The sequence below is a fragment of the Thermobia domestica genome, chromosome 3 (assembly GCF_964235325.1).
Source record: "Thermobia domestica chromosome 3, izTheDome1.hap1.1, whole genome shotgun sequence".
In the NCBI taxonomy this organism is placed as follows: domain Eukaryota; kingdom Metazoa; phylum Arthropoda; class Insecta; order Zygentoma; family Lepismatidae; genus Thermobia; species Thermobia domestica.
The window spans coordinates 263,707,175-263,724,872 of record NC_137456.1 but is presented as its reverse complement, the minus strand read 5'-3'; the positions used below and the strand labels follow the sequence as shown (position 1 = coordinate 263,724,872).

Here is a 17,698-nt window from a genome sequence, read left to right as displayed (position 1 = left end):
ATTTCAAGCTTTCGAAAGCATAAGTGCCGTTGTGTAACAGCGTAGACATTTTTAATCATAACTTTCGTCATCGCATCCTTGCAGTATCAAACATGTTATTTCAAGGACAATTTTCTATTGATCCTTTAACCTGTCATTTGGAACCGACAGTAGTTGACGGAATAATAAAAACAAAAAATATGTCGAAAGAAAGTTTTGTTAGCATTTGATTCAACAGAGAAAGGAACGCATATATTGTAAAACTAGTTGAATATACACATGCTTCGCACAGGGGCTGTATTTGGAAGTCAACGCCTGAGGGAGTATCACCATTGATCTCAGCGACCGCGAAAACTATGTATTTGATACTAATATCGGTCATTTTGGGCTATTTCTTTACATGTCTCGGTATCCACCCCCCCGACTCCCGGCCCGCACACTTGCAAGTCATCGCTAATGGAAGTGTCACCATTGATTTCAGCGACCGCGAAAACTATGGGTTTGACACTAATATCGGTCATTTTGGATTACTTTTACATGTCTTGGTATCTCACCCCCCTCCGGTGACTCCCGGTCCGGAGCCGCATAGCGTGAATTTAGAAGTTAATGCGACTGGAGTTTCACCATTGATTTCAGCGACCGCGAAAATATGAATTCGACACTAATAGCTCAAGTGGTAGAGCGTTGGCTTCGCATTCGGGAGGTCGTGGCTTCGAATCCCGCTGCATACCATCCTGACAGGTTTTCCAGAGTTTCCCTCAGTCCTACCAGGCAAATGCCGGGATGGCACCTACTAAACAGGCCCTGGTCGATACCTTCCCAAATCCTTTCCATTGTGATTGTTGTTGGATATTCAATGTAAAATGGCCTCTGAGCTGTGTGTGGTGATTGTTAAATAAATAAATAAATAAATATCGGTCATTTTCTACTACTTTTAATTGTCCCGGTAAACGCCGTCCTGAGACTCCTCTGCTTTTAATTTGGACAAAAACGTTTAACTCTGGTCTAGAGCCTGGACCAAGGTATTCGTGACTAAAATTTGGTAACTCTCGGACAATTTGTCTGGTTCCCAAGCCGGTTCCGGTAAACGCTCCCCCTGATACCCCACTATTTCCAAATTTAAAAAAAACGCTTTGTCTTGATCTGGGGCCTGGGCCAAGGTACCCCTGGCCAAAATTTGGTAACTCTCGGTCCACTCGCCTGGTCCCCAGGTCGAACATAGACAGACAGACAAACACACAAACAAACTCTTTATTTTATTTATATTAGAAGATAGTTTACAAGACAGTATTCAGTGTGTACTTTTATAATAATTGAGGTCATAACGAAAGGAAAATTATTAAATTTGAATAAACAGGAGAAGGTCGTAAATATTGCAAAATCTTTTTCAATCCTTTTTTTTATTATTTTGCTCGAAATTTCTTCATAGTTTGTTATTAAAATACTTGCCAACATATCCTCATTTTATTGTCCTAAACAAAACAATATATGTTGATAGTAAAGTAGTTTAGATTGATCGAGCTCCTGGGCCTTCAGAATTTCATGCCACTCCCCCCCCCCCGTTACGAAATCCTGGCTAAACGAACCAATATATGTTCCAGTAAAATAGTTTAGAGTGATCGAGCCCCTTTTGTGATGACCACAGTATTTCATGTTACGGACCCCCCCCCTTCACGAAATCCTGGCTACGTGCCTGCCCCTACTATATATGGGAATTAACATTTCCCTTTATACTTATTATGGAAATAACAAAATGGATACTCAGAACAGTTTTGGTTTTCAAACACTTAATGCCAAGAAGCAAGCATATCTCCATGAAACAAGCATATCGTTTTGTTTATTTCTTTCTTGATTGACTCTTCAGGCTAGCAATCTAGTCGATCGCCTGAAGGCAAAACATCGTACAGCAAACAAGCTGATTCGACACGTGCCAACGACGGAACGAAGGTCTTGAGTTTAGTACTGAAGCTACACTCAGGCAAAAGAAAAAGCATGCCCGCAGGCTTCTGTGCCTTGTAACATTGAGTTAAAAAAAAGAAAAACAGACACAAGGTCAGTTGTGACTTGTGAGTTCCTTACTTCTTTCTAAAACATCTAATAAGACTTTTATACAAATCGTTGTTGTTTGAAGCCTCTTTATTCCTCATAAAAACAATACATCCAGATTCGCGAAATCTCAAAGGGATTGCATTAGAAAGTTAAAAAAAATATATTTATCATTCAGATCCTTTATTATTATTATTATTATTATTATTATTATTATTTGTAGTAGTAGTAGTAGTAGTAGTAGTAGTAGTAGTACCACATAATATTTTTCTTGAGTCCTTACAGCAATTAATACTTAGCAGCAGAGGTAAAAGTGCTTGGGAATGCAGGGGACGCCGTTCCCCACCTCCAAAAAATGTGTACGGCGTCCTCCCAGTTCCTAAGAAATTACAATGGGCAAAGATAGGCATGGGGGACGGCGTGACGTCATGCCGCTACCTACCGTTCCCCTATCTTTTCAGATTCACTTTATCTTTGCTTAGCAGGAAATCGATACAAGAGTTAGTAGGTAGAAGAGAGGGGACCATGGAAGTTACTATTGCCACGTACAAAAATGAAACCTGTATTCAACACTGACTACGTATAATTCAAGGATTTTTTTAAAAAAAAGCAAAATGCTTACACCTTTTCAAAAGTAAAATTAAAATAATTACTAAGAAATACATTCATTGAAAAACTCAGAGGTGGCAAGTCCACCGTCTCAAATCCGCTTGAGGGGCCGCGGTGGCTCAGTAGTAGAGCGTTCACCTCTGGTGCTCGGGGTCCCGGGTTAGATCTCAGCCCCCGCCAAGTGAACTTTGTGGTGGGCAAACACCGTGTGCGTGGGTTTTCTCGGGGTTCTCCCGTTTCCTCCCACTTTCTTCATTCCACCATTTCATTCATTACTCATCATCACCGTCTCCTTTAGCCTAACCGGCATAACCGTGGGACGTAAAACACAAAGATTTCATTTCATTTTTTCATTTTTTTCAAATCCGCTTGAGAGCGCTCGAGTCCAAATTGAAGTAAAGTTAACACATGGAAGACCTAGGTTCGATTCCCGGTGGGAGTTCATGTGATTCGGATTCGACGTTAACTAGTAGGTCCACGTTTCATATAGCTTCGCTGCTGAAAGGGACGTTAAGCTCAAAATCAACTCAAGAAAAGTTATAACAATGAGAATGTTTTCTACGGTTTTGGCGTATGCAATTCTATGTTAAATAAAACTACATACACTATTTGATAATGGAAGCATTGTCAGAAATACAGTATCCAATAAATCAAACTTTTCGAGGAGGGTTTATCTGAAGATACATACAAATATTGAAAATAGTTTAAGAAGGTGCATAATGCAGAAATACTATTTTATCGCGTGTGAACTTGAGGCTTCTAGAACAGCAAGTTCTGACCAGATATTAACACCGCAGAACCAGGATATGATCAAGGGATGGACTAAACCATAGTTTCCAGCTTTACCCAGTGTAAATAAAGTAGGATTGAAACCCACTCTATCCAGTGTATACCTGAGCGTCATGGGGGGGGCTGTAGACCCTATAAAATTCCTCTTGGATCCGCGCCTGTTGAAACCAATTCATATTTCATAACTTCATACACGGCACGATCAAGCACTGAATCTATTGAAATCTTACTATGTAAAATAATTATCGAGTGTCTACACTTTTTCTATTAAAGCTCATAGTATATTCTATCATAACATAAATTGTCACTCATTTAGTGTGTGCTAATCTAACTAGGGATGCGCACGAGACAAGATTTGTGGCTGTCTCGTCTCGAAAATGTGATGTAAAAGTGATGTCTCGACTCGAAAAATGTATATTTCTCTATTGGAAGTGCCGTGTCTCGACTCGAATTTCCTGTCTCGATTCGTCTCGTGCGCATCCCTAATTGTAACTCATGACAAAAATGTTTCGTTTTAAAACAAAATGAAACGGTTGAGGTGGACTCTGCCAAGTAGAAGACATCCAATTTATTAAATCGCCTCGCAACCCACTTGGCCGCACACTTGGGTTACAGTCTTCACCTTTTCCCCATGTTATCTAAAGTATTTGCTAATCTTAAATTCGCATTGCCGACTCGGGTTTTCTAACAAAAATTATTATGTTCCAACTTAATTTGGATGTAAAATCCTGACTTAATTAGCATTTAAAAACTTCGCAGTGTGCATAAAAATCATGACAGAAATATAGTTAAATCTCTGTTTTAAATTTCATGTCTACCTTGCATCCAAATACTTGTGCTATCATTTCTTTCAATGTTGGTAGGAGCCGAAAGTTTTAATTGATCCCAATTTTTCGCTTTAATTCCCTCTATTTGTTCATACAATTTTAAAGAAATATTATTATTAACAAGCAACACTTCTGAAATGTAACACTCAGATTTTGATAAAATTTGGATGGTAGATACTACACATGAAATAAACGAATACGTGTTTCTTATTTTCTGCGGAAAAACGGTTTCAAGGGGCAAAAGACCCCACCCACAATTTTGAAAGTTGACGCCCCAAAGGAAAAAACCAAGGAAACCGAAGTAAACGAAATTTTACACACATATTGCAGACATAAAATGAGGGAACACGTGTTTCGCATTTTCCTGGAAAAAACGGTTAGGTGGGAATCGGACCCCTCCAAAACTTTCATCTCGAAATATTGAAACTGATAATAACAATATGACAAATGTGTGTAAAGCACACAAAAAATTGCAACGAAACTTTGTGTATGAACAACATACTAAAAAATAAAGGAACACGGGTTTTTTATTTTCTGCTGAAAAACGGTTTCAGGGGGCAAAAGCTATCACCCAAAATTTTGAAAGTTAATGCCCGAAGGCCAGAGGAGGTGAACAGAAGTGAATGAAATTGTGCACAGATATTGTAGACATAAAATGAGGGAATACGTTTTTCTTATTTTCCAGAAAAAAAGAAAACCGTTTAGGTGGGAAACACACACCTCCAGAACTTCGATTGTGAAAAATCAAAACTGCTAATAACAGAAGTGTTTGAAGGACATGACGAATTGGAACGACACATTGTGTAGGGACAATACGCAAAAAATAAACGAATACCGTTTTTCTTTTATTTTCTGCGGAAAAAACGGTTTTAGGGGGCAAAAGCCCCCACCTCAAATTTCGAAATTTGAGGCCCAAAATGCAAGAAGAAGTGCACCGAATTAAATGAAATCGTGCGCAGATGTTGTAGACGAAAAATGAGATAATTGGGTTTCGTATTTTCTTGGGAAAAGCGGTTGAGTGAGCACGGTACTTCTAACCGTTGATTACGGAATATCAAAAGTGCAAATAAGCATACGCAAAAGTTCCTAAAGAATATGGAGAATTGCAACGAAACTTCGTAAAGGGACTATTTGCAAAACAGTATATGAAACATGTTTTATTTTTTGCGGAAAAACAGTGTTGGGGCCTAGGTCCCATCCGAAAAAAAAAAGAAAATATTACCGTAATAGCTCAGAGAGGAGCGGACCAAAGCAAATCAAGTTGTGTGTAGATATTATAAGTAAAATAAGGGCTCTCGTGTTTCTCAAGTGTTCCTATCCGTTTTGCTTCAAATTTGGCATATCAATAGCAAAATGGAAATAAATCGACACGTTTTTTTCTTTATGCTGAAAAAACATTGCAGGGATTAAAGGTGCCTCCTGAAATACTATAAAAGACCCTTTACTGTTTGTGTTTGCTGTTACTTGATCTGACAAATTTGAAAAGATCGGATGGAGACACGACACTTGTGAAACACGGAAGGCCATATTTTACATATCCAATATCTACATACAATTGCTTTCGCTTCGGTCCACTTCACCCGCAACTCAACGCCTCGGTTCACTCAGAATTTTTTTTCTTTCAGGAAAATACGAAACACGTATTCCCTCACCTTACCTCTACAATATTAATGCACATTTCATTCACTTCGGTCCACTTCTTCTTGTCTTTTGGGGTCAAATTCCAAAATTGTAGACGGGGGTTTTGCCAACCAAAACCGTTTTCAACCAAAATTTAAAAACGTATTCGTATATTTTTTGCGTATTGTCCACATGCAGTTTGACGCAATTCCTCATGTCCGTTACACACATCTAATATACTGTTACTAGATATTTTGATATTTCGCAATGAAGGGTTTGGAGGGGTCCGTGCCCCACGAAACCGCTTTTTCCAGGAAAATACGAAAACCATATTCCCTAATTTTGTGTCTACAATATCTGTCCAAATTCCATTGACTTCAGTTCACTTCTTCTTACCTGTCGCGCGTCAACTTTCAAAATTTTGGTTTTGGGTTTTTTTGCCCCTAAAACCGTCTTTCCGCAAAAAAGAAAAAACATATTCCTTTATTTTTTGTCCATACAAAAAGTTTTATTGCAATTCTTCATGTCTTTTACACACATCTGACATATTGTTACTAGCATTTTTCATTTTTTGTGATCAAAGGTTTGGAGGGGTAGGTGCCCTACCCAACCGATTTCTCCAGGAAAATACGAAACCCGTATTCACTCACTTTATGTCTACAAAATCTGTGCACAATTTCACTCCCTTCGGTTCGCTTCTTTTTGCCTTTCGGGAGTCAACATTGAAAATTTTGTTTGGGAGGTTTGCCCCCCCCCCAAAACGGTTTTCCCGCAGAACATAAAAAACCCGTATTCATTTACTTTCTGCGTATTGTCCATACACAAAGTTATGTTGCAATTCTTCATTAACTTTACACACATCTGACATACTGTTACTATTACTTTTGATTTTTCGTGATAAAATGTTTGGAGGGGTCCGCGCCCCACCCAGGACAGTACAAAACTCGTATTCTCATTTCACGTCTGCAATATCTGTGCACAATTTCATTCACTTCGGCTCACTTCTTCTGGCCTTTCGGACGTCAACTTTCAAAATTTCGGGTGGTGGCTTTTGCCCCTGAAGCCGTTTTTCCGCAGAACAAAAAAAAGATTCATTTTTTGCGTATTGCTAATACACAAAGTTATGTTAGAATTCTTCATGTTGTTTGCAAACATCTGACATACTGTTGGTAGCACTTTTAATATTTCGTGATCACAGGTTTTGAGGTGTCCATGCAGCACCCAACCCTTTTTTCCAGGAAAATAGGAAACCGTATTCCCTCATTTTACGTAGAAATTCATTCACTTCGGTTCATTTCTTTTTGCTTTTCGGGCGTCAATTTTCAAAATTTTGTGTGGGAGTATTTGCCCCCTAATACCATTTTTCAGCAGAACATAAAAGAACCCGTATTGTTTTATTTTTGGCGTATTATCCATACATAAATTTCATTGCAATTCTTCATGTCCTTTATACACTTTCTACATACTGTTAATAGCATTTTAATTTTTTGTTATCAAAGGTTAGGAGGGGTCCGTGCCCACACGACAATTTTCTCCAGGAAAATATAAAACCCGTATCCTCATTTCATGTCTACAATATATGTGCACATTTGCACTCACTTCGGTTAACTTCTTTTTGCCTTTCGAGCTCAACTTTCAAACTTTAGGGTGGGAGCTTTTGCCCCTAAAACCGTTTTCCCGCAGAACTTAGAAAAACCTGTATTCGTTTACTTTTTGCGTATTGTCCATATACAAAGTTATGTTGCAATTCTTCATGTCTTTGACACACATCTGACATACTAGCATTTTTGATATTTTGTGATCAAACGTTAGGGAGGGTTCGTGCCCCACCCACCCCTTTTCTCCAGGAAAATAGCAAACTCATATTCCCTCATTTTATCTCTACAACGTCCGTGAACAATTTGATTCACTTCGGCTCACTTCTTTTTGCCTTTCCGGCGCCAACTTTCATAATTTTGTGTGAGAGCTTTTGCCCCTAAAACCGTTTTGCCGCAGAAAAAGTCCTTCTACATTTTTTGCGTATTGCCCGTACATAAAGTTTCATTGGAATTCTTCATGTCCTTTACACAAATATGATATACTGTTACTAGCACTTTTGATATTTCGTGATTAAATGTTTGGAGGGGTCCGTGCCCCACCTAACAGTTTTTTTTTCAGTTAATACGGAACTAGTATTCCCACATTTTATTTTCACAATATGTGTGCAAAATTTCATTCACTTCGGTTCATTTCTTCTTGCTTTCCCGGCGTCAAATTTCAAATTTTGGGGGGGGGTTCTTTTGTCCTCTAAAACCGTTTTCCTGCAGAACATTAAAAAACGTATTTTTTTTATTTTTTGCGTATTGTTCATACACAAAGTTTCGTTGCAATTCTTCATGTCCTTTATACACATTTGACATATTGTTACTAGAACTTCTTATTTTTCGTGGTCAAATGTTTGGAGGGGTCCGTGCCCCACGCGGCCGTTTTTTCCAAGGAAATACGAAACTCGTATCCTCATTTTACGTATGCAATATCTGTGAAAATTTTTATTCACTTCGGTTTACTTCTGCCTTTCAGGGGCAGCAGTGGCTCATTGGTAGAGTTCACCTCTGGTGCTTGGGGTCCCGGGTTCGATCCCAGCTCCCGCCAAGTGAACCTTGTGGTGAACAAACACCGTGTGCGTGGGTTTTCTCGGGGTTCTCCGTTTCCTCCCACTTTCTTCATTCCACCATTTCATTCATTACTCATCATCACCGTCTCCTTTAGTCTAACCGGCATAAAACTCAAAGATTTCATTTTTTCTTCTGCCTTTCGGGCGTCAACTTCCAAAATTTTGGGTGGGAGTTTTTTTCCCTCTAAAACCGTTTTTCCGCGGGAAATAAAAAAACAATATTCATTTATTTTTTTGTCCATACATAAAGTTTCGTTGCAATTCTTCATGTCCTTTACACACATCTCAGATACGGTTATTGCACTTTTGATATTTCGTGATCAAAGGTTTGGAGGGGTTAGTGCCCCACCGAATCGTTTCTTCCAGAAAAATACTAAACCCGTATTCCCACATTTTATATCTGCAATACCTGTGAAAAATTTCTTTCACTTCGGTTCACTTCTTCTTACCTTTCGGGCGCCGAATTTCAAAATTTTTGGTTTGAGTTTTTCCCCTTAAAACCGTTTTTTCACAGAAAATTTAAATAAATGTTTTCTTTTATTTTTTGCGTATTGTCCATACACGCAGTTTGATTAAATTCTTCATGTCCTTTACACACATCTGACATCTTGTTACCAGCACATTTGATTTTCCGTGATCAAAAGTTTGGAGGGATCCGCGCCCCACCCAACCGTTTTTTCGAGGAAAATACAAAACTCGTATCCTCATGTTACGTTTGCAACATCTGCCTTAATTTCGTTCACTTCGGTTCACTTCTTGTTGCCTTTCGGACGTTAAATTTCAAAATTTTGGGTGGGACCTTTTGCCCCTAAATCCGTTTTTCCGCAGAAAATTTAAAAAGCCCGTATTCTTTTAGTTTTTGCGTATGTTCAATACAAAAAGTTCCGTTGCAATTCTTCATGTCTTTTACACACTTCTGACATACTGTTACTAGCAGTTATGATATTTCGTGATCAAAGGTTTGGAGGGGTCCGTGCCCCACCCAGCCGTTTTTATCAGGAAAATACGAAACTCGTATTCCCTCCTTTTACGTCTACAATATCTGCGCACAATTTCATTGAGTTTGGTTCAGTGGCTCTTGCGTTTTGGGTGTCAACTTTCACAATATAGACTGAGGCTTTTATATTAAAACTTACGTAATTTTATGAAACTTTTTCTTTTTTATGAGATTATTTTTTTGGGAGGTGAGGAGAGAAATGCTTTTCTCTTATATATGTTTCTTGCCATTCATCTTGTTTGAACTGCTTAAGTAAGATCATTTTGTAACTTTTCATGTCATCCATCTCCGTCACGATAATATTATTGTCATTTTTAACAATTTGTATTATTCCCTTATTTGCAGTTTGGTTGCCTGCTATTGCAGGAAAAGGAGAATTGCAGGTGGTAATGCAGTTTCGGAGTCGTGTATACATTGAAAAGAATTAGTATATACATTTTTCTAATTATTTTTGACAACTAAATATTTTAATTTATACTAATTTATTCCTTCAAACCTGCTAACAAATAAATATGTCTCTATATATTATAATCACACACACGCATATATATATATATATATATATATATATATATATATATATATATATATATATATATATATATATATATATATATATATATATATATATATATATATATATATATATATATATATAACTATTCTTCCATGCCTTGTTTCCACTTTGTACTAATACACACTAACACACTGAGCAAGGCTATGTGATAATATGTAAAAAAAACAGTATCACGTAACAGTTTCAACAAAATAATTGTGTCATCAACAGTCTTCCACTTCTTCTGGCTGCTTGGGAGTTTGTCATCTCTTATATAGTCTCCTTAGATAAACCTTTAATTACGCTCCGCCCCTTCATTAAAAAGTAACATTTGTGTGGCTTTACTTTCACTTTTTAGCTTCCCACGTGTCCAATTAAAAGTTTACTTTTTCCGTTGGATACATTCTGTCCTCTAGTTATTCTTATTTTCCTTATTAATTTTTCCTCTTTTTTCTTCTTCTTTAAGCAGAATCTGTTCCCAGTCTTTTTTTTCTCGAGAATTCTGCTTTCCAATTCATCACCTTCATAATCTACCTGGCTTCCTTTCATTTTGTCGCCAAAGTTCTGTTCTCTACTTCTATGACCGCTGCTCCTTCCCACCCTATCCTGTGGCTTGTCATCTTGTGATGCTTGTATATCGCATTGTTGTCCCTTTTCAATCTTACGTTGTCCCTCTTCAATCTTACATCATCCTGGTTTTGTTTAATCCTGTATATAAAGAGGATGAAGTTTAAATATTGATTGTAAAGAACTATGTTGCTGTACCTCTTGTTATCAAGTATTTTTAATCATAGAAACTGCAAGCAGATACCTGCAACACTGATTGAAGACGCGTTTTTCATAGAAAATTGTCAGCTCGTAATTCTGTGACTGTCATTGTATGTGAGAATCTGCAGCAGCATTGGAACAATGGCAAATCGCGCTCTTCGACGAAGCTAATTTCATTAAGATCTTAAAGAATTTTTAAATAAATCTGACTTGAAAGATAGTGAGCTCGAATATCGTCCTACGTACGTCCCATAACTCTGCGAAAAAAATAATTTCAAAATAACATAAACGTATTGAACAAATGACTGCAACTTGAAGCTCTTTTCGCCCATTTCATTCCACGAGGAAAGTTTCAATCCTATATAACTAGAGTTTTCGCTATGAGTCTTTCGATACATTCGACAGATCTCGAAATGGGATTGAGTGGAACGCGACTTTTTTTTTCGTTAAATACTATTCTTACTTCAACTCTTCACTTTTAATGATTGCCCCATCCCCGTATCATCGAGAGTTAGAACTTTACTTTGAGAGCTCTAATACAAACCAGCTGAAATACAGTTGAAATACAAGTTGAGTGATCAGAGATTCTCTGTAATAATGAATACTGCTACCAATATCTAATGCCTTATAATTTGCTGAACAGTAATTTACAATCAATCGTAAGTATTTGCAGAACTTAACATAAGCGAGACAGATACGTGTCTTCTGGTTAAGTGACGTTTGTTTCACTAATTTTATAACAGCACATTTGCTGTCTTTTCTAATGACTAATAGATCAACATATTAACTTTATAGTTTCATATTAACTATCACTTCTCAGTTGAAATTACATGCAGTTTCAAACGAAATCGTAATTATGCACATCCACATCACCATAACGATAAAATGTTAATGTCCTCTTAAACTTTAATTGATTCACTGATCAACCATACGTGTTCACTTTCACTTTTATATCTCAGATGAAATCAAGCGGTCTATATTCAAAACAAACAATCATTATATATATCTGCATAAGCATAACAAAAATGAATAACTTAATTATCATTTGACATTATGTCCAATTATTAATTTAAACTTCATGCCCTACGGTCCACAAGCTCACAGAAAATATCTCAGTTCTTAAAGAATATTGTTAAAAAAATGTTTATAATTTTTTTTTTCAAATCTTAGCAGCAACATCACACAGCATATCCACTTCTTGAACCAGCTTTTAATTTATAAATCTCAGGCGACTTACATGATATTATTAAATTATTTTCAATATGATAATAATAATAATAATAATATCATTGTGATTTATGTATTATTTAGGAGGATAAGGAAAACCTATTTAAAGTAAAAGTTGCGTATTTTCGGTCGCAGAATCCAAATCTGCACTAATGTAGCGGGATTCTATTTGGAGTTTTGAAAAGATGAAAATAGCTTCATTCTATGTTAGTAGAATAGATCTCTTAAAATGAAATGACACGTACTTAAATCGCAAATGTATTTCTCGAAGTAGTTAGTTTGTCATCAACCTCAGGTGACGTGCGTGGGTTCGGTAATATTTTCTTTTGCGATTACAGCTCCATTTAAGAGAATAACGAAAATGTTCTTGAAATAAAAGTTGCTTATTTTAGATCGTAGAATTAGAATCTGCAGTAGGAATGGAAGTTTCTGTTCGAAATGTTCAAGTTGGGCCCTGGGACCCTATTATAATACTCTAGGGGCACTTATTGTTCACAGAATTTTATAGGGCCATGACGTCTCTGTAATCATACGTAACTAGATGTGTCACATTTTTTGTCATACCTGAAATATTTTTGATGGCAAAGTTAAGGTACTTACGATGATATTTTGCTATTACAGCGCCATCTACTAAAATAACTGAAAGTGTTTCAAGTAAAATATGCTTATTTTCTACCTCTGAATCAGAATCTGCAATAAAAATGGTGTTTTCTGTTCGAAATTATCAAGTTTGCCCCCGGCGACTTTTGATGGGACCCCGGAGGACACTTATTATTGTAACGAGTGTTTGGGCATAGAGAAAGTTCAAGCAGTATATTTGAAAGTAAAAAATAAGAAGAGTGATGAAATGAAATGAAATACTTAAGTTTTACGCCCAGGATTATGCCGGTTAATATAATGGAGGCGAATAATTAATGAAGAACTTCCTTGTTAGTATTAGTGAATATGTAAATAAATAGAAAATAGAAAGTCTTGACTTTATGAAAATGAGAAAAATAAAATCAGTAAATAAACAACGATGAGGAACTGCTTTCACTTTGGTATGTTACTTCCTAGCTAACTGACATATCTTCTTGCAAGGAAAGGAAATGACATCTTTAAGTTTTACATCTCACGATTATGCCGGTTAGGCTGAAGGAAACGGCGATGATGAGAGATGAAAAAAATATTGGAATAAAGAAAGTAGGAGAAAACGGGTGAACCCCATTAAAATCGGTGTTTGTAAAGCATAAAGTTTACTTAGCGTGTGCTGGGATCCAACGGAGAATCCAATTAACAAGAGGTAAATGCTCTAGCACTTTTTTTTCAAAAAATCCTAATAGTTCCTACTTCAACCACTTTTCAGAACTACTAGACATTACATAGGTTCTAACACAGAAACATCGAAGGCAGATAAAATTCAACCCTTCATAAGAACTGGAACACCAAATGGGTTTCTCCTCCCGATCATGAGCCTAATGTCTCAGACTGCTCGGCTACACCAATCGACAATCACTAAACAACCGTGGCCCGTTTCATTTTGGAAGCATCTGCACTTAAGCCTTACTGAGACTGGTACCATTCCGCACAGAGGCTAGTTGAATTATTCATTTGAAATTAATATCGGTCGTTAATATTTTATCATGTCACCCTTCGTAAACCTCATATCCACTCCCCTTAAAACGGTAATCCGCCTGGACTAATAGTGAACATCGATCATCTCATTTTGTTTGAACAAGAAATTGTTTCATTCTCCGGTATTTATCTTCTCTTGTTAAATACTCTCAAAGAACGCCTAACAATAATTGTTTCGTATGTGGAAAATATTCGTAGGAACTACCAATAATGGCAATAAATTTATATACTACAGATTTTCCCAACGCAATTAATGATAAAAACGGTCGAGTATTCGATTAGACTTGGTAATTATCTACTTATGTAGAATGTTTCGTGGCTATAGTTTACTTCTTTTTGTTTGGAAAGAAGATGACAGTGATACACACAAACAGGCACACACACTTATATAGAATTAATGAAGATGATATACAATTTTATTCAGTTGTTACGTTTCTTCTTCCTGTTTGCATTTCTTAATATCAGCATATTTACAAAACCCTTGTTTGTTTTTACAGGAGCGAAAATAATTATGTACATATTTATGGGGTTCATACTAGTACTGCTGATCGTGGATGTTGTTCTTCTTATTGGGGTATTCAAGGTAGGTCTATATTTTTACAGTATGTGTTTCATTAGAAAGAGAAATCGTGAATAAAAGAAGGAAGTAAAATTCAATCTTATTTTCTGAATTTACTTCAGTAGTAAGTAAGATAACTTGCGTGGATATGTACAATGTGGATACTTGTACAATGTGGATATTAAACAGATTTTTTGGCACAGTATAAGTGATATTTAATTTTGACAGCATGTGTATTGATAAAAGTAGATAATAAGATATAATTATTGTTTTGGCACAATTGAAAATGTCAAACATTTTGTCGGTAATCACCTCTGTGTAACATACAATGAAAGGGCGACATTAAACTTGCGTCTTGGGAAACTCATTCATGTTGAGAAAACGAGCGTTGACGTTCACTTTATTAGTCACTTGCTATGAACTCGTCATACGAAAATATATTATGAAGAAAATGCAATTGCGAGTGATTTTTCGTTAACTATTTAAAGTTGAGCATTTTAGATATCAAGCCACGAATGGCATTGATCATGCATTTAGAGAAGAAGTGGTGTAACGTTTCGTGATATTACTGAGTTAAAGAATTTCGTGGAGTGACACAACTCTAAAACATAAATCACGTAACCATAAACGTGCCAAATTTTTAATAGGCACTCTGTATCATAGTAAAAAGGAGCTTATGGAAGAGTTCGTGCAGTGGCACACACGTTAGGAATGTATATGAAAGAGAAGTATTTGCGAGCTTTCATCATATTTAGTCGGCTCGGATTGATTGTGGAACATCGTGAACCGTATTAATCAACATTACCTCATTTAATATCGCTTCCTACAAATTCAGGGGGGAATACTTTGGCAATTTTTTCCACAAATTTCATTAGTGCATAAGACCTCCTTTTAAATTTTTGGAAAATCCAAGTCAATCTGTAAAATCAGATGGTAGTACAGTTCTACGTCTAAACCTGGCAAATAATAACAACGATGAGTAAAAGCAGCGCGTGTAAATGCAGCGGTGACGAAACCAGCAGAGGAAAAAAAACTGCGCGTGACCAAATGTAGCGCATGAACAAAAACCGCGTGAACAAAAGTAGCGCATGAACAAAAACCACAAGTGGACAAACACAGCTCATGTAAATTAGCGTGGACAAAAGTAGAGCATGGACAAAATCACTACATAGACAAAACAGAGTTCATGCAAATAAAACGTGCAAAAATATAGCGCATGGACTAAAACTGCTCGTAGACAAAAGCAGTGCATATATATTTACCGTGGCAAAACAAAAGAATGAAACAAAGTACGCATTTCGGATTAGTAATTTTTTCTTAGGTATCTTTTAAATTATTTTCAAATGAAGTTCGAGACATATGAATATATTCGTTTGGGTTTGATATCACTACGTTCCTCTCAGAACTTCCTATTTAGCGGTACATTTTCTTAAAATGCTTTAACCAGACAAACAATGCATATCACAAGTCGACGTATGTGACTGGTTTTTATCCGGACACTTATAGCTATTTAGAAAAATGAACTTATTATTTAATAAACAAGCAATATTATATTCAGTTCTAAGAACATGGTTTGTTTCCACGTATTTCCGGTATTTTCGGACTTTAGTTTGAAAAATAAACTTTCCTATTATCTATGCAACCTATTTTCACCATCTTTAAACCAGAATACTAGTTGTTCGACAAAATTAGAGCACTTTGGTAATTTCTCGCTTTCACCAAGAAGGAAGCACATATTACTAATTTCCCATTTAAATTGCAACCTTTCGGGGAATGTTCTTTTGACAACTATGGATCAGTGACGATGGTAACTAAAGACCACTAACCATAGCCTCTATTACAATGAAAACGGTGGGATCCTTGCAATAGCAGTCGTCCACTTGACAACCAAGGGCATGAAACAAATATATTTGCCCCATCTTTGGTAGTTTAGAAATCCATTAAACAGCTATGGCTGGTATTTTACACATTTAGTATCAGTTGTTTGCTTTCGGGTGTAACTTGTCTGCACAATAATATTCGCAATGTTTCTTTAGTTGAGAAACAATCATATTTGCGTAGTATGAAATCAAAAATTAATTTACTTTTAAAAATTCAATACCAACACTGCGTTTATAGGGTCCATATAGTCCAAAAATGAAACTTTTGCATATAGTCCTTTGTGAATTAGTAACCCTATGTTGATAGCGCTCTTATAATCCAAGCTTAAGCTTGTAGTTTTTGACTGTGCTATAGTCCTGGTAATAATGAGCAGTAATATAAAATCTATAGTAAAGATTGAAATATTGCAAGTCATCGTGATACCGCCAAGGATCAGGTTAAGAGCAACGAATAGTTTGTTTTACTAGATTAGTCTCACAACTGTAGCCTTAATGTTTGCTTTGAGGAGCTCCCAGGACTGGAAAAGGATGTGCATAGCGGATTTGTTTTACAGTTCAATTCCATTCACATCGGAGGATGGACTGTAACGCTTTCTCTTGGATCATGAGTATTTATTTATTTGCAATTTGGAGATTGATGGTAGGATTCATTTTAATTAACAGACAAATTCTGACCAAAGCATATATTAACCAACAAATAATATCGTTACAATTTCGGCAAATTAACTTTGCCTTCATTAGACACATTATGATGAAAGCAAAAATAATTTGACGAAACTGTAACACTATTATTTATTAGTTAATATATGCTTTGGTCAGAATTTGTTTGTTAATTTAGACAAAAAGTTCCAAAGCTAGAATGAATGGTATTCAGATAGGATTTATTTATTTACTGATGTGTTTGGCTGGGTACAATACAAAATTACAAGCTACAAAAGTGCAGAACATTACAAAGTAAAACAAGACAAATGCATCTTATAACAAAAAGTAAAGTGCTGAAAAAGTTTTTGAGTTCATTCCAATAGCTCAGAGAATAATCTATGAGGATAGTGAATTTGATGAGCAGATGTGGGGCACCTTTCAGCCTTTCATGTTGACACGTAGCGTGTACTTTCTCGATCAGGTTTAAATTGTTCAGAAGAGAAAAAATCATTAATAATTTTATGATGTCTTCAGAAGATAAGCTATCATTAGGAGACATCATAGGTGCATTGGCTATGATTGTGCGTCACATTGCAGGCTCAAGTCTTGAAATGAATGTGCCCGTATGAAATTATGCTTGGGTTGTTATTTTCATTTTTGCGTGGAGAATTTGTTGTAACGCACGCTTTGTCTGCAATAATTTATTTTTCAACATATATATATTATTAAACATATTGTTTCTGTACTTGTTCCTAGAACATGATACCTGTTCTATCTTTGTTTACACAGTAGTATACAGTAATACGTTTTCAATCTTTCCACAAGAAATATACGGGATGTTCCAAAAGTAATGCTAAAAATGAAACCATAGTTTCATGGCATCAAAAAAGGAAAAATGTGTATATGCCATATAGTCCGAAAGTGGACAGGGG

At 36.3% G+C, this 17,698-nt stretch overlaps 1 protein-coding gene across 1 annotated transcript in view; it reads left to right on the top strand.

The window, feature by feature from the left end:
• The window catches only part of LOC145681635 (uncharacterized), a 566,147-nt gene that overhangs the window by 397,996 nt on the left and 150,453 nt on the right, over positions 1-17,698 (top strand). Inside the window, exon 4 of the mRNA XM_081753251.1 lies at positions 14,183-14,268. Coding sequence (XP_081609377.1) covers positions 14,183-14,268 — 86 coding nt within the window. The remainder of the gene's footprint in view (positions 1-14,182; positions 14,269-17,698) is intronic.